This window comes from Populus alba, chromosome 6, assembly GCF_005239225.2.
Source record: "Populus alba chromosome 6, ASM523922v2, whole genome shotgun sequence".
Lineage (NCBI taxonomy): Eukaryota > Viridiplantae > Streptophyta > Magnoliopsida > Malpighiales > Salicaceae > Populus > Populus alba.
Window position 1 is genome coordinate 4,669,029 of NC_133289.1, and position 17,479 is coordinate 4,686,507.

At 35.7% G+C, this 17,479-nt stretch overlaps 1 protein-coding gene and 2 long non-coding RNA genes across 6 annotated transcripts; all 3 read right to left on the reverse strand.

Moving 5' to 3' along the window:
- Positions 1-1,511: 1,511 nt before the first annotated feature.
- LOC140955677 (uncharacterized) lies at positions 1,512-2,147 on the reverse strand. The gene is made up of 2 exons (XR_012170071.1): positions 1,868-2,147; positions 1,512-1,822 (listed from the first exon to the last, which is right to left on the reverse strand). It is a non-coding gene; the product is annotated as an uncharacterized lncRNA (long non-coding RNA).
- Positions 2,148-3,389: 1,242 nt separating this feature from the next.
- LOC118032522 (uncharacterized) lies at positions 3,390-4,680 on the reverse strand. Its single transcript, XR_012170085.1, has 3 exons — positions 4,507-4,680; positions 3,682-3,818; positions 3,390-3,595 (listed from the first exon to the last, which is right to left on the reverse strand). It is a non-coding gene; the product is annotated as an uncharacterized lncRNA (long non-coding RNA).
- A 2,047-nt stretch (positions 4,681-6,727) lies between these two features.
- LOC118032650 (ubiquitin-like domain-containing protein CIP73) lies at positions 6,728-16,950 on the reverse strand. Of its 4 annotated transcripts, none has more exons than XM_035037416.2 (16): positions 16,790-16,950; positions 14,843-14,986; positions 13,897-14,014; positions 12,752-12,832; positions 11,814-11,929; positions 11,641-11,715; positions 10,915-11,067; positions 10,727-10,796; positions 10,452-10,630; positions 10,012-10,176; positions 9,849-9,920; positions 9,611-9,746; positions 9,072-9,518; positions 7,881-8,290; positions 7,613-7,690; positions 6,728-7,018 (listed from the first exon to the last, which is right to left on the reverse strand). In XM_035037416.2, exons 2-16 carry the CDS (start codon positions 14,963-14,965, stop codon positions 7,010-7,012), a joined length of 2,232 nt encoding a protein of 743 aa, XP_034893307.1. In that variant the 5' UTR covers positions 14,966-14,986; positions 16,790-16,950; the 3' UTR covers positions 6,728-7,009. The 4 variants fall into 4 exon arrangements, with proteins under 4 accessions (XP_034893307.1, XP_073266056.1, XP_034893306.1 ...); XM_073409955.1 differs by lacking the exons at positions 6,728-7,018; positions 16,790-16,950 and adding exons at positions 7,088-7,365; positions 15,887-15,911; XM_035037415.2 differs by lacking the exon at positions 6,728-7,018 and adding an exon at positions 7,089-7,365.
- Positions 16,951-17,479: the final 529 nt, after the last annotated feature.

Below are 17,479 nucleotides of genomic sequence, written 5' to 3' on the forward strand. Positions count from 1 at the left end.
ATAAAATACATTACACCACAAAAACAAACATAATTTTAATCAAATTCATGAATATTTAAAAATATAGAAAGATAATAATTTTGTTTTTTTAAGAGCTACATCCATCAAGGTTGCTGATGATTACAACAAAGTTCCTAAAATGTTTTTAATTATGCCATTTTTGTCAAATAGGAAGAGAGCAATTGATTTCAACATTTCAAGAATAAACTCTCCATGCTAATGACAAGTTGCATCACGGGGTTTTGTTTTGTTTATTTAATTGGGTAATAATTGCTCGAAAGATCTGAAAATGATATGCTATGAGAATTGGCTTGTGTGAACTAGAAGATATTTGATAAAATGGGAAGATGATGCAAGACAATGACTTTAGATTACCCTTTTGCTTTCTACAAGAGGTAATGAGTCACACCATTTTCTCTTTTATAAGAAAAAAATATTATCTTTCATGTTCATAGCTAAAAAGATCTTCGCAGTCAATGCCAAGATGGCCATTAATGGAGAAACAAAGAGTTCACATCCTACGCTACCTTTCTTGTCTTTTTAGCTATGTAAAGAAACCTCCTTTCAAGGAATGGCTCACAAAATTCATGGCTATCTACAAAAAAGAACACAAGGTGACTTCACGTATTCTTCATAGCAAAGAAAGTAGGATATTATTTTCCGTTGTCTTTAAAGAAAGCAATATTTTTTTTTATTCTTAAGAGAGTTTGGTAAAAATATATTAAAATTAATTTTTTTAATTTTTAAAAATATATTAAAATAATATAAAACATATTTGAAGCATATAAATTTAATTTTTTTTTAAAAGCATAACAACCATTGTTAAAATATGTTAAATATTATAGTATATGATATTTTTTAAAAGTAATTGTTTATAAAAATATATCAAAATAATTATTTTTATAACACTAAAACCATTTAAAAACACTATAAAACATCAAACAAAACACAATTTTAAAATACACTTAAACACGCGGTTCCAAGCACAAAACCACACGATCTCTATACAACGAAAAGGAAGAACAAAAAACAATTGGTGGGCAAACCTTGATAGCTTTTATGATAATTACAACCTTTTTCTAGCACTTTACATGGTCAAAGCCAAAGATGGAGCCACTTTCATTATTATTTGTTGACAAAGGAATCTTTTTGGTTGCTTGATACGTGACCTAAAGAGGGTCGTCAAATGGTGGACTGACGTGTCACACTTTGATCCATTAAATGATGAATTAGTGTGTTTCCTTTTTAAAATCCATTAAGCTTCAGGCATATTGTCGTTTTCACTTTTTTAAATTCTTCATTTTTGTTTGCTCTCTTTCCCTTCCAAACATGCCCTGAGGTTTGGATGCAATAAGACTGTCTAATTAAGTTTAAGCAAAACTTGCTGATAATAATTATTAAGTAATGCACGGTAGTTTCTTTAATATGACTACATAATTTATTAATGTTAATGAAAGGTGAGAAAAATACTTAAGTTATTAACAATGATTAGTGTGTATTTTGAAATAGAAAAATATATTTACTTTGGATAGTACTAATACTAAATACCCTCTTAATAATTAACTTCCCCCATAAAGTTGCACCAAACACGCTTAAATTTCCCGAGAACCAAGTTTCTGAATTAAAAGAAAAGGGCTTCTTACTTAAAAATTTAAGAGAAAAAAAGTGATAGTCCAATTAGACCAGCCCATTAAGCCATATCATATGGCTTCGGACAGCACCGACCAGTTATCCTTTCACTGCCAAGAGAGGGAGGTGATCGCTGCTCTGTGAAACCAGCCTCACGCTGTGCCCTCCGCTCTAGGAACCATGGCAACCATGTCTTCACTAGGATGCGATGGTTCAACTCGTGGCTTGAAACGGACACCTTCACTAGGATGCGATGGTTCAACTCGTGGCTTGAAACGGACAGGTCAGAATCAAGCTGGTCCGAACCCAGCCTTCGGAGCTGAGTCAACATTCCACCACCTTGAAGCTCCCACTTGGGTTACAAGCCCACGCTACCTGGCTCAGCTGATGGACAGATGGATTAATGAGGGTCATAATGTTGTGATATTATTTTTTTGCTTCCGATGTGGGATTGCTTTCTCTCTTTTTCGGGAGTCCATCATGCTTCACTCTCATTTTACATCAAATCACAAATGAGATGGGGAAATCTGGGCACTAAAAATACTATATTGAAAAGGACAAGGATAAGAAGTTGAATAAAAATTAAATTGATTGTGTTCACATTTCACTGGAGGGATTCTTACTCATTGGAAAGCAGGTGAGGTGTCAAGTTCATGGCTCTAAGTTGCACAATCATCAGCTTCACAGTTCATGGATTTGCTTCAATATCTGGTAAAAGAAGACAAATAATGGACCATGATTACATCACTTCTGATGGAGAATGCCAGAGTGATTACAGATTAGAAAAGCTAAACATGAAGGGAAAGTAGAACTTTAAATCATTACATCCGAATTAAGACATAATCTTTTTAGGTGTCGGGTGAGCAGAAGGAGGCAGCTAATTAAGGTTGCATGATTAGGGAATCGATAGCAATAAAAACCACACCATGATTCTCCAAATCTGGGTTATACTTTTTGACTGTGATGGCAGTAGAACTATTGCATGTCAAAAACCCAAAATATATCTAGTGCTAATGGGCTTGACACTATGTAGTGTAAATGGCCACCGAAAGAAGAAAAAGCAAGAATCTTGGACTGCAGGAAAATATTAATTAAGAAAAACTACAAGGCCCCGGGTCTTTCACTATTGCATCTTCTGTAGCAGCAGCGGCACTATGAAATCGCACAATCATATTTATTCTTTTGCTTTTGTTTTTTTTTTTCTTGCTCTTGGTTTTTTTTTTTTTTTATGCTTTCTCCGCTTTGTTTGTAAGGGATGTCAATTTATTATAGAAAAAAATAACGTTTCATCATTTTTCTCAGCCTTGATTTTGCAAGATATTGTTTAGGCTTCCCATTTTTCAGGAAATCAAAAATCAAAGGACTATAATTAATAAATGAGAAGAAACAAGTCCTCGGAGAAAAGAAAAACAAAACAGGTATGAGTTTCAATTTTCAAGGGGTGGAGAGAGAAGAAAAGAAAAAAGAAATTTGACCACCCATAAGGAGAATCTAACGCTATACGCCACCAAGACGCTTCCTAGAAAACCATGGACGATTGGGTTTGGAAGTCGTAGGATTCCGCACATGTCGTCTAAAAGCGACAGTGTGAACTCTTACATAACAGATTACTCAAAAACCATTATGACTATAACACCAGCATAAAACAGGAAATATGAAAGTTAAGCCTCACATTCTTGTGAAGGCCTTCTTCCCATCAACAAAAGAACTAGCAGAAATAATTTTCAACACATTAAATCGCACGATCTTGGATAGTGGCCTGAATAGAGAAAGAAGAAAAAATATGAATTAAAGATCAAAATTGCACATTTCATAACAACAAAATCACCTTCATGATAATGATATAAAACATATGAAATTTGGATCAAAATTTAACTTGCATTACCCGATGATAACATGATTACCTTCCTTCACACGGAAGCATGGAGATATATGTGCTGGAATATTTGAATGCCTCTTCTCATATCTAAAGGGGGGGAAGAGAAATGATATTTAACTTCCAATTGAGTGATAATATGCACTGAAAACATCAAAACCAAAGCTAGAGTAGACCTTTGGTCTTTCTTGACCCAGTGAAGATAATTCCACCGTATAATGATGGTCCTCACCATTATGACAGGTTTCGGCTAAGATACGACCTTAAATAGAAACAATGCCACTAAAGGGGCATTTCTTACTAGTGTAAGTTCCTGTCAATAGCATGAGGAACATAATATCAAAAAATTTCATATCCTACCAAAATATCACATGGAAGGGGAAGGCACGATTATATGAAAAAGCATATGAAAGTGGAGTAAACATGTGAATCAAGTTGCCAATGAAGAACTTGGCATAAGCAAGAAAGGATGAAAAGACAACAAGCATGGCAACATATAAATAGCATTTCAAAAGAAACAATGCCCATGGCACTCTGAACTTGTAATTCCTAAAAAAAAATGATTTTCCTAAACATTCAATAACTATTTAAACTCCATATAGTCATCGACATGGTTCTTATTCCTTCAAATCACAAATTGACTTGTAACAGAGCAAATGTTATAGTTCCATGTCCTACATACTTGACAAATTTAAATTACTCAGTTATAGTAAGTCTACTCTCAACATGGTTTCCTAAATCTCTGCCCTTCGACCACATAATATAGTAGCTAAAAACTAACTAATTATATCCACATCAATAAATAAACTGCAAATAAACTCATCCCTAATTCTCGCTACACGTAATGCACAAATCTATATCTACATCAATAAATAAAATCAAAATGTACAGGTAAATAACAATATCTACAATCCTACATTAGAAGGACACACTTTTGGCTACTCGACTCTAGTATCCATAAACATTAGTACCCACAACTATAATTAGTAGAAAAGACAAACCTTCAATGGCTTCTCGGGGAATCTTGAAACCCAATCCATTACTCTTCCAAAATCTGCTTTCACCTTTACCAGGCCTCTTTCCTTTCCAAGACTTCTCTAAACTGCCATGAACACACAAAAACAAATCAAAAAACACAAAACATCAAAAACCCCACATCAAATAAAAACACCCCATAACAGAAAGGTTGCTTCTTTTATTATTATAACACATTACCTAAAAAAACACTCTAGGTTGTTTTAAAAATGTCTTCTCAGTCTATAACACAGAAATAAAAAAACCATAATGTGAGCCCATAAAAAGATAAAAAATGAAACGTTTTTAAAGTAGAAGCAGTGAATAGAAAGAGTGAGCGTGTGTGTGTGTGTGTGAAGAGAACATGCTCAGCCATGTTTGAAAGCTCTTTGTTTTCTCTGGAGAGGCAAGATATACAAAAGAGATATAATACCTTAACCGTTAGACCAATATTTCATTGGTGCATTCACATAAGAAATGATAATGGGTATTTATGGATTAAGTTTTATAATATTCATCCTAAAACTCAAATTCAAATTTTTTACCCAAATCTAACTAGGTATTGAGTATTTATTAGATATCCATCAAGCATCCATACTAGCCAAAAAGACCTTTGGCAATGCCCTCAAAACCTTACTACTTCTGCAAAGTCCATGGTAAGATAATAAAAGGATCTAAAGGGAGAGGGGGACTATGACATAAGAGCAAAATCCTATAAATAGTTTTGTTAATGTTAATGCTAACTTCTCTCTCAATACTTGATAACCCTTTAATTTTTTACATGAAGTTTTGCCTTGTTTCCCTCTTTGTGGCAAACCATGTGATAAGGAGAGGACAATATAGAAGGTAGAAGAAGTGGTTGAAGAGGAGAGTGTGCATGAAAAAAAAAAAAAAAAAACCTAAATCTTCTGTTTATATATGCTTGGTATAAATGTAATTTTTCAAATTTTTAAGATTATTTATGTGGTACAGGTCGGGTTTGGGTTAAGTTCTGAGTCGGTCAAGGCACTACTCATATTCTTTTGACTTCAAATGTCACCCGAACCCAAATGACCAAAAATAATTTATACACATTTAGGTAGATATTTGATGAAAAACTTTAATAGACTAAAACCCCCTCAGCGACCCATTTTCTGCCCCTAAAGACTCAAGCGAGTTGCCTGAGCTCAATACTCTCAATAATTTTTCAGGTCCTCCACTTTGATCCCTTAATATTTTATACAGATCCAATAAGTATTATTTTGAGTGAAATACAACTCAATATCACGGGAATAAAACGACTCTTCAACTTCTCTTCACAAAAAATAAGACTCATGGATTATAAATACCCCATAAATCCTTCTAGCTCCATGTTTATAATCTATTCATTCTCAACATTTTTAACATATATAATTTCAGAATCTCTTTTTAAAATATCATTATATTTTGTTTATCTAAAAATATATTTACTTAAGCTTTAAATTTTAAAAAAAAATCTTTTGCATGGACTGACCACCAACCACAAGCCATCTTAACTTACCAAACACTAATCAATTTAGCTAAAACATAATTTATCATAACTAAAATCAAAATATTAATTTATTATCCAATATATAAATCCAATCTACTTGAATATTTTAGAAGCCTCAACAAGTTCATATAAAATTGTCCTCCTTTATCAACTTCTCACCATGATAATTAGCCAAGGATATGCCTATCTTTCATGATCCTTCCCTTGGTTCTCATCCCTGAATCTAGAGATTTATAGGATGTTTAAAATCATGTTAAAACTGCATTTTTTTAAAAATTCAAAATTTCTTTTTTTTATTAAATTTTTTTTTGTTTTTAGATCTTTTTGATATTGATCTAAAAAATAATTTACAAAAATAAAAAAAAAATCATTTTGATACGTTTCTAAATAAAAAAATATTTTAAACTACAACTGCTACCACAATCCCAACCAGGCTCTTACAAAACTTAGTAGCTAAACTAGTCTTCGCAACTTATTCCATGTCCACCATCCTGCGTAAATTTAACTTCTAATTCTGCACTGTTGATCCTGAGGGAAGATGATCCATAAATGTCTCAAGAAAGCAATGGGAAGAAATATACAGTGATATACATCTAGCGCATTAAATACTTTCTCAATAATAATGTTATATCAGAAAACCTTCCCAGCAACCACTTAGCAGAGCAATTGAGTAAAACAAAACAGATGGTGATGAGATATTGAAAAACAGTTGAGGCTAATTTGCCTATTGAAGATAAAGACTCCAAAGTATACAATGCTGTAATGGTATAATACGGAAACTAAGTATTCCATCTCTACTAGTTGACAGTTAACTCGAGAAAATGTCCAACCATCATTGTCATGATACACAGAATAGAAAAAAATAAGAGCAACCGCCATTCACCTATAGAAGAAACGCATTATTTTTAAGACCTTAGCTGTCTGAGATCATAATCACAACTTCAGCACTTGAATCCTTTGTCCAAAGATAATAAGATAAATCACTCAGTCTGCACCAGTAAATAAGTAAGATCAATAATATATACATATATATATATACAACAGTAATGTTTCCAATATGAAAAAAATAGATTTGATTCCATTCTTTTTGTTTCAGCATTGACTATAGAAGAACTATTAAGAACGAAGCAAATTTTCAGCAGAACATTTGCTATCAATAGAAAACACAGAGAGATGCCATATGATCAAGTGGCAATTGACAAAGCTTTGGCAAAAACTTTTCTGCAATGCTTAGTGTTGTGTGCTTATTTATTATACATAATCTTGTGCAACAAGTTCCGCCCATCCACTGGGGTTGACTGGAGCCTTAAAAAAAATATAACAAACCAGGGCTTACCTGCAAGAATTTACTGTCTCCCATTTTTATCACATACTGGATGATCATACACAAAAATTATCTTTCCAGGCAAGTAACAAAGGGAAACAAAAGAATAATCAGAAACTAATCTATAGTCAATGGGTAAAATTGATAAGTTATTAGGGCATCTCAGAAAATCATATTTGCAGTTAATATTAATACAGCTGAAAGATGAAATGGTTTCACAGAAAAGAAATGAAATGAAATTCCTTAAACATGCTAATACCTTTTGGCGTTTTGAATTTGGTGGGCTTGGTTCAGTATCACTATGGCGATGAGATGTTCCAACACCAGAGTTTTCGGCCTGCAAAAATGCCACCGGTTAGCCTTGTGGTTGTGCGTGTTTCTATGCACATGACAATTTAGCTCAACATATTTACAAAATCATGCCGAAGCCTTCATGAGCCATTTGATTGTCTAGAGTAAGAAATCCAGAATAAAAGTGGCATGAAATACAAAGATCCATTAAAAGAGCAACTGAAAAAGCTACTTACATTGGTTGAAGAATCTTGAGGCCTCTGATGCCCAGAGCTGCGTGCTTCTACTGGAGGTATGGCATTGGGTTCTGCTCCACCACTTTGAGATATGAGGGGCATGATCTCACGAAGCAGATTAGACAAAAATATCCCCTCATCAGTAGCTCTTGGTTCCACTTCCACTTCCGCTTCCGCAGTAGCAGTAGATGGCTCTGCAGTCTCAAGGACAGAACTAGTAGTTGTTAATCGTGAGCTGGCATCCTCCATGTGGACATCGCCAGGTAAGATGGTCCTCAGGAGCTGCATAATACTGCTGGGGATAGGTTGCTCAGAATCCTGGTTGTTTTGGGACCCACTAGCTGACAGAATGTTGATACTTATACTGCGAGAAATAGAAGGCTCTTGTCTTGAATTTGGTGGCAGTGATCCTGGAAGAAAGAAAGGTTGGTCAACAAACAAAGAACAGTTGAATAAGCTCATTTCTTGTCATGGAGCCATATTATCAACTATTAAGGCAAGATACAGCAAGCAACCATCAAAACCTTGACTTTTATGCACAATGTTAACTTCAATAGAATAGAATTTCTATATGCTACTGTTAGCTGGAGAAGTCGTTTCCATGCAAGCCTGTTACAACATATTCCCAAAGGTCTCAATCAAATCTTTACAGGCTAAAAGCATGGAAGAAAATCCAGTAAACTTTTGAAAAATGAAAATGCATAATTACACATTATTTTCCTCATTTTTTTAGGGTGAGGATCAGGATGGGGCATGTAAGTTTTGCTGTCAAATTGGAATCTCCATAAGTGTGGATCAGAATCATCAAAGAAGGGTGTGTATGTGCTGTAATAGTAAGCATGGCATGCATTCTAGGAAAGAACAATATATGTGGAATGTTCAAAAGGAACAAAATATGTGGAAGTCGCCATCCCTCCCTCGTGCAGGATAGGGACAATTAGAATGTTGGGGCAAAACAAATAACACAATATGCATAAGCCATAAGGCATTGACAAAGATATCAACCACCATTAGCTGCACCACATGTAAAACCACCGACCGATACACATGTAAACACAAGTCGAACCATAACATCTCCCTTCAAGCCTCCTGAGCTTGCACTGGAAGAGATGTGCACAACTAGAAACTTGCAACTTTTCATGAACCAAGTAATCCTCGTAACTTCATTGAACTGCAGTATTGTCACATTACCGTCTCTTGTGCGTTGTTCGGTGTTTTGCTGGTTTACAGCAGGTTGTTCAGTGTTTTGCTGGTGTACAGCAGGTTCAAGGGTTGGCGGCTGGTCAGTCTGGACCCCAGCAGCATGATGCTCGCCAGATGCTTGAGATCCTTGTCCACCATTCCCATGCCCAGAAGCTACATGTTGAAATCTTCCAAGAACAGGATAGTACAGACCTATAGAATTACCAGACGAATCAGAAGGAAGGCGGCCAAATGTGCCAGGAACGGCTGCAACCACGGTTCTAAGAGGCACCACTCGTACAGCCTCCCCAGCAAAAGATGAACCCTCTGAGACCCTTGAAGTTGTTTGATTACTAGGATTTTCACCACCAGAAATGGTTGGTGGGTTTCTCAGCCCAGCAGTCTGCTGTGTCTGACCACGGTCCACACGATTGTTGGGAGTAGCAGTTGATGAACCTTTGGTTAGAAGAATATAAGTTGATAAGTAGGTTCACACATCAAAGAAACCATACATATTAATAATTCAAGGCATCAAATTTGAAGATAACCTCTTCGTATTTGTATATCAATTCGCCTCGGAAGAATCCCAGTACCAGTACCAGTACTATTAGCCAAACCAGATCCAGGTTGCCTGGATCCCACAGGGACAGCACCAAAGCTAGTCCCCGGTTGAAAAGGAAGGGGCTGCATGCATAGGAGTGATCAGCAGAAAACATGATTTAAAGCAAAATGAAAAGGGGAAAAACAACAGATAAAAAGAATTCATAAGGATGTCAAGATAATGACCTGAACCATTAGAGGATTAGGACCAGATTGATTGATAAAAATTGCAGGGCCAGCATTAACAATGGCTTCAGACTGTAGATATTCAAACCAAAGCAACACATACAGCTCAGAAGATGCCACGCATGAAAGGATGCTGTAAATCAGAAATTACATATAATCTTACCGGTGCTTGACCTAGTCGTAATGTCATGATTGTACGTCCAAGTTCAAGTAGAAGAGCACCTAAATTATGAAGTTGGACTCCGGTTCTCAATGCACTAGACTGAGTGGTGTGTCGCACTGCAGGATCAGTAATATCTGCTTGATTCTCTAGTTGCATTGCAAGTTGCTGCCAACATACAAAACAAACAGGGAAGGGGATCCAGTGTATTTAAGTTCTAGTTCTGGCAATGAATAAAAGAAAGATAAATGTTGTTATATTTAAAAAAGAATCAAATTCTATAAATTAAACAAAACGAAGAAACATAATAAGAAGATGACCGATTCCTATGGCCACAAGCAACTAAACTTCACTGGTGAAAAACAGAGTATACAAGTGGCTAGCCAAAAAATAATGGAAGACTGAAGCACATTTTGTAGATAAAATGATGTTAAATAACACACAAGTAAGCATTCTGCAACTTGTTCGGTGAGTAATTGTCTACTAGACCGAATCACTTCTGCCAAGGATGCAGGTGTCGGAAGCCTTTCTTGTCCAGTTCCTGATTGTGACATGGAATTAGAATCTATTTGCTCAGCCCTGTGTGCAGCATCTGCTTGTGCATTGTTTTCCCCGCCTCTGCCTGTCAATGAAAAGGATTGCAATCCAATGACCAAGTCAGCCTCGTTGAAAAAACAACATTTATTAACCAACAGAATTTCGCAAAAAAGAGACTGACCAATGGCATCAAATTCTCGCCTCATATGGCTCAGATATTGGGACAATGTTGTCAGAGAGTCAGGAATTACCTACAAGGACCCAGAAAATTAGAGCCTAATATTTAAAACTTCAATAAGATATGCAGGCCAAAGAATTCAGGTTAGAGAATGAAGATAGAGGGTGGGTAAGAAGAGGACTCCAACTTACAGGAGGATTCATAGACCCCAAGGAAACTGCTGATGGAAGCCCAAAAATATTTTGTGCTCTGTCAGACAGGCCCCTGGTGCCCGTTTGTTCAGATTGCAGCTGGCTTGTGTCCGTGCTACCACCAGCAGCTGATGTTCTTGACATACCACGCTCCTTAAACATCCATCCCAACCAAAGAGAGTAAGACCAAAAACATAAACGTGCATTTACAGATCTACAAAAGCATTAAGGTGCATCTTTTTAATTTGGCAAAACATGAATTAGCTTGATATCGCAAAATAGGTCTAACATCTATAGCCAAACAAAAGACTAAGATTGACAACTTCCAAATACAAAAATGCAGGACATTTTACTCTGAAAACATTTTGTTTGTCTGTCTCTGTGAGTGAGAAAAGTGGGAGGGAAGAAAACCTCCCTCCCTAAAAACAACAGTAGATTTTCTAAAGTAAAACTAAACTGTACATTTTACTCTGAAAACATTTTGTTTATCTGTCTCTGTGAGTGAGAAAAGTGGGAGGGAAGTAAACCCCCCTCCCTAAAAACAACAGTAGATTTTCTAAAGTAAAACTAAACTGTACATTTTACTCTGAAAACATTTTGTTTATCTGTCTCTGTGAGTGAGAAAAGTGGGAGGGAAGTAAACCCCCCTCCCTAAAAACAACAATAGATTTTCAAAAGTAAAACTAAACTGTATTTAGTCCAAGAGTTTAGAATTTAAATATTTACCCTGGCAACATCTACCCCTTCACTGCCACCTTCAATATTTGAAAACCCAAAAGATCCAAGGACAGCAGAGACAATCTGCTCCAAAGAATCGATTAAGAGATAGTTATGGAACGATTACATCATCTGTATGAAAATCCAAGATTGCTACATTCAACATCTAGCTGTAGCCTCACCCTACTGATTTCTGGAGGAACTCCATCCCCTTGATCAGGCACGCTAAAAGTTTCTATTACAACACTGGGAGCCACCTGACCAGTGTGACGGCTTGAACCTGATGCAGGATCATTGCCTGCAACATTGACATGTAGGTGTTAATCCTTGGTTCATTTTACAAGCATGTGAAAGATATAGTAAAAAAAACAAGAAAAAAAGGTATACAATTCCATTTCAGAAAGTCAGGATGTCTTCCACTAAGTTTTGAGTGTGACACAAACATAAGTATTATTGCTACAACAATTTCTAAGTTCCTATAGATGACAGTGACTATTATTATATTTATGCTGTAGCATCATTTCTGAATAAAAATATAAGCATTCAATGAGAACCAGCAAAACACTACCACCTGCTTTTTGATCAATCATATGACAATATTAAGCAATCAACGAAATTAAATTCCAAGGTTAATATGTTATATCCAGAATCCCATTGATTCAACAGAAAGAATGGATTTCCTGGTATCTAGTTGCTTTGCACCAAGGTGTAGTTGCTTCTCACAGAGGCAAGTAAAAGATTTTTCAATTTCCAAGATTACAAAATTTTAGGTCCAGCACTGAGGATTTTTCTTTCTTTTCTTTTAGTTTTGGGGGGGGGGGGGTGTTCAGTGTACTATACCAAGCTTTTAGTAATATAATTAAAGCGGCACAGGAAGCCATACTTTAGCTGATGTAACGAGTGTTAAACACTCTATGTGGGCCAATCATCCATTATTGCCATTAATTACCTTGTGCAGCAGTTTTTTGTTTTTGACATTTACCGGCTGTGGGACATCTGTGGGAACCTTTGGACCACCACAACTAGTCCTCCACAGCTTAATGAATACGCAACCCATTACTGAGACAAACTTAGTACAGTTGAAGAAAATGATGCAAGCAAATGTTAAGGTGAGCAAAACCTGGATGATTGGATAAGCCCTCAGATGATTGCGGTATAGGTTGCCGAACCACCATATGCAAGGTGTGACCATCTTCAACATCTAACTTGCGTTAAGTGAATAAACCAAACCAAACCCTAAATATAATAAGACAATAATGCTAATTGAGTAAAAAAAAATAACAGGTACACATCAATTTTCCTTTTGGAACCAAAAAAAAGTTTAATGCAGGATGGTTTAAAGGTTGCTGGTTAAATCAATGAAGATCCCAATCCATACAAGATCTAATATTTGCAAATTTATTATGGAAAAGTAAAATTCTAAATAGTTCATTCAACACATGTTTTGACTCAAATGCTTCACCTGCATTTAAAGTTTCCTTCTAGCAAGAAAATTACCCTTGCAAAAAGCAATTGCCATAAACTAGCAGAACTCAATTTACTTCGGAAAAAAAAACTGCAGATGTGGACTTATTTGGAATATTTACATAGGTGAGTTTGGGTGTTTGCTTGGGTGTGATAGAATCAATTGAAATATGACATCAGATGAAGTCATTCACTCTCTCCTATAAATAGTCCAAAGTCATTCACTCTCTCCTATAAATATGTTAGTGAAGAACCAATGAAGAGAATCATGCAGTCATATGTATTTATACCACATGCCTTTGACCTCTTTTTTTGCCAAGGCTTTTTCCCATTTCACGTCCATATTAGTATTTCACAGACTTACAATTCACTGTTGCTGATGGAAAACATGAAATTGTTTAGCATTGCAGGATACATCTCATGGACATGGAGCACTAAAATGTGAGCTAACTTGGGATTTATGCATCAGCATAGCTGGAATCAACTGTGAGGAACAGCACTGCAACACTATCCAACCACAACTCAGCCTTTTACCAGCCAATGCACAAACTCCAAGTTGCCCCTATATAACTCTTTTGCATCAACATTGTGTTAAAGCTCTATCCACTTTTCTACCTAGCTTTACAGTTTACTGTCAGAAATAAATGTCTATTTTTGGTTCACTACTTATGTAGTACCTTCATCAAAACTGTTAAAAGAAATTTGAAGTAAATTCTTATCAATCTCCTCACTTTGGGTCCACAATATTTCTGATAAATAATGTACTTGAAGTTGCATTTGAATCTTAAGAAAAAAGGATACGATAGGCAGAGAGTAATTGGTCATCTTTTAAAACTTTTCCACGGCATATTAGACGTTGTTGTTCTGATAGCACACCAGTGACAGAAGCAATCTGTTCTTTCAAAGCAGGAACTGGCATCTGCAAGGATATTCAAGAAAGGTGAAAATATGATGAAATTAATGGCTTCCACAAACAAAATTCATGTACAAGTTATCAACTAGAAAATCCTCACTCACATATTAGCATACAGGCCCTATTAAGATTGTATTGCAGGGTACATTCTTACAACTAAGAATCTAGTGATGACAAAAAAGGTTTCAACAGTGTTTCATGTATAAAAGACACAGGGAAATAGTGGATCTTCTGTGATTGCTTTTTGACTGGTCGCTCATGATATCTGCTCCTCAGGATTTTCTGCATGAATAGTAGGTAAAATGTTGGACAATTGGATAATACTCTATGGTTTTTACCTAAGGGCTTGTTGAAGAGAAGTTTTTGAGAGGCGAAGGGGAGTTGGATGCTAGAGACCGTTGTCTTCATGTCAGCTGTGTGGAATTAGGCAGGTATAAATGGCACAACACAATAAATCATTTATAAGGACTGGAAATCCTCTGACTATGTTGGTGAAGAGGCTTTAAGTGTAATTGTTAAGACGACCTAATTTCCTCTTCTTGTTTGTCTTTTTCAGGATTCAGATTCTAGTAATTCTCTGTCTCTCATTATGACAATAGAAATATGCTCAAAACACAATTTGGAGCTCTTGAAAAAGGTGGAAAAAAGATAAAAAATAAAAACAGAAGAGGTCGATCCTTGGATATACATATTGCTCCCTAAGAGCTGGCTTTAAGATGTAATTTGATTATTCAAACTCATTGATCACCTAAAGTATAATAACACAAGATAAGTTTACAATAAAATACCCACTGCAATGACGTGAGCCACAGTTCAGTGGGAGCCAGAAATTACCTGTTTATCCACTCTCAAAGTATAGATTTGAGAATCCAATGTTTTTATTTTTATTTCAATATTTGTTTCAGAACCTTCCGCCTCACCAGCTTTCAGAATTTTATCAGCAACATTACTTCCCATTCTCGTCAGATGAATGGACACCTACAAACAAGAAAGAAAAAGAAATAAATGCAGGAGATTAGGTTTGGAAGTTGCTGGGATGAGGCAACAGCATGCTTGTATATCAACCAGATAAGTCACAGTGTTATACTGGTAACATAAATAAGGCTCCTTCGGAAACAATAAGTCAATAAGTGCACTAACGCCTATAAAAGGGACTGAAGTTCCCCTCATTGTGGTCATAATACATCATTGTTGAGAGAGAGATAGAGAGATAAGGAGCAGAAATGCCGGAAAAAATAACAAAAACAGGTAAGCAGAACATTGTCGCATATAAGAAAATCTTGGCTGCCACCACCATATACACGTATTGCCAAAGCAATATGTACTTCAAGACAACTCGAAACAATGTTTCTGCTTCTTTCTTTATTTTCTTTTTTTCTTTCTTTTTTTTTTTTTTTTGTGAGTACATGTGTGCTCGTGTGTGAGCGCCATGCATGTGTGTCATATGAGACGATCAGAAAAATCTCCAGACTTGCAAAACACATAAAGATGGTAACAATTTGTGTGAATACATAACAAGTCCTACACCCAACCATGATGAACAGCATTGATCTGATTCTTGATATTCTTTCCATTATTCACTGACTCGGTAGGATATCACTCCCTAGATGATGGTGACTACTCAGGAATCCCTGCTGCAGCTATTAGTTAATATTTTAAGAGGTCATAAAGGAGAAACATATCATCATGTTCCAATTTGAGAAGTTAGTGTGTTATAATAATGCTACAACAGTCATGACTGTGTTTTCCCAATTCCTCCTCGACCTCTATAATTAAATTGGAAAACTCATGCGGATGGTTAAATGGAACGTTGTAGCCTGCAAATCATAGGAGAAGCATTCTCCGGCGTTAGATTAAGTAGCCAAGTAACATTCCCACCTTGGAGTTCGTTGTGTTCTTCTTGTTACCAGGAGCAGAAAACAAGTTTCCCGAACAACTCTAATTCCATGTCATGTGTATATATGTGCAGACACTTGCGCTGTGTTTTCCTACCGAAATCAGCTTCAGGCCATAAAATCCCAGGATCAAATCCATTGTATATAATGAAGAAATCAAGCTCCAAGAAGTAATGTCTCAGTCCTAAGGGACATTACCGACATATTTTTACTTCATATTTCGCTCCACAAAGTGAAATTCAATTTAAACTCTAAATTAGAAGAATTCAAAATCCAAGCTTCTACCATCGAAACAGCTTATCTGGAATTGGGGCCTGCACCCAATTCCAAGCTAATTAGTAGAAAAGGGAAAATCAAACGGTAAATTCAAGTATACAAAACTAAACTACTGCCCAGATAAAAACATTTAGGACATTTCCATTGACCAACAGATAAAGAGAACAAAGAACACTCTCTTACCACATTCTACATATCTAGTGAGAGTACTTTTAACCCTAGTTATCATTAACCACCAAGATTGACAATCTTTAACTCCCATCGCTCGCACTTCAATTAAACATAAATCACTAAAAAAAGATAAACCCAATAATTTTCATTGAAGCTTGATCAAGTTACCACAACCCAATTACCAACCCTTCCCTTCAGTCACATGCAAACAATCAAAATCCCATATACCATTTATCTCTCACTCTATAGGGTTTACCGAATCTTGATCAAACAAAAAAGATCAAGACTCTCAACTTCTGGGTCCTAACCAATCATCAAAACCATGCAAACCAACCCATCAGGTTCGAAGATTGACAAACCAATTCACACAATCAAGAACTCAGTAAAGAATACAGAGAAAAGGAAAGCACACATGATAAGAAATAAGTCTGTAAGTTACCTGGAATGAAAAGAAATTCTGGTTTAAAAAGTAGATGGGGGGAGAGAGAGGTTAGAATAAAAATGATAGAGAGAGATACTGTGCGCTCTCTCTCTCTCTCTCTCTGTTTTAGTTTCTCTCTGTATTCTGGGGCTGACACCTGAATTCTATTTACACGAACTCAAAACTTTTATCTCCCCTCTGTCAAGTGTCAAGTGTCAACTGTGTTGTTTGTACCGTGGCCAATGGAGGACGAGGTTGAGAAAATTATTAAAGAAATAAAAAGTTTAAAACTACTCAATCATTAAAGATCATTAAAATTATATATATAAAAATAATAACAACATTTTTTTAAAGATTTTTTCTATATTCTTGTTCATATAAGATTCAAGATTATTTTTTAACAATTCAATCATTTTAAATGAAAAAAACCTGATAAATGATATATTAAAGAATATAATATTATGTAAGAATATAATAAATATGAGTGTATATAAAAGAATTATCAAATAGATTGAGTTATTTATTTGGATGGATTCTCAAAGTAACGAGGATGCCTGAATCCAATTTATTTGTATGGTGGTGAAGTTGAGAGTTAGAGATATTGAAGAGATGGTTATGGAAGGAGTGCAAGACAAATAAGGTATAAAATCTATCTCATCAACTACTCTCCTTTGTCATATGCCTCACCTTAAAATAGACAGTGGTATG

Bases quoted from the DNA above. Each gene is read 5' to 3' on its own strand.
- LOC118032650 (XM_073409955.1), bottom strand. From the start codon at position 14,965: ATGGGAAGTAATGTTGCTGATAAAATTCTGAAAGCTGGTGAGGCGGAA. The intron at 10,797-10,914 runs GTAAGTTGGAGT...GGGTCCTTGTAG, and splicing joins TGGGGTCTATGAATCCTCCT to GTAATTCCTGACTCTCTGAC. The intron at 9,747-9,848 runs GTCATTATCTTG...CTATGCATGCAG, and splicing joins CTAATCCTCTAATGGTTCAG to CCCCTTCCTTTTCAACCGGG.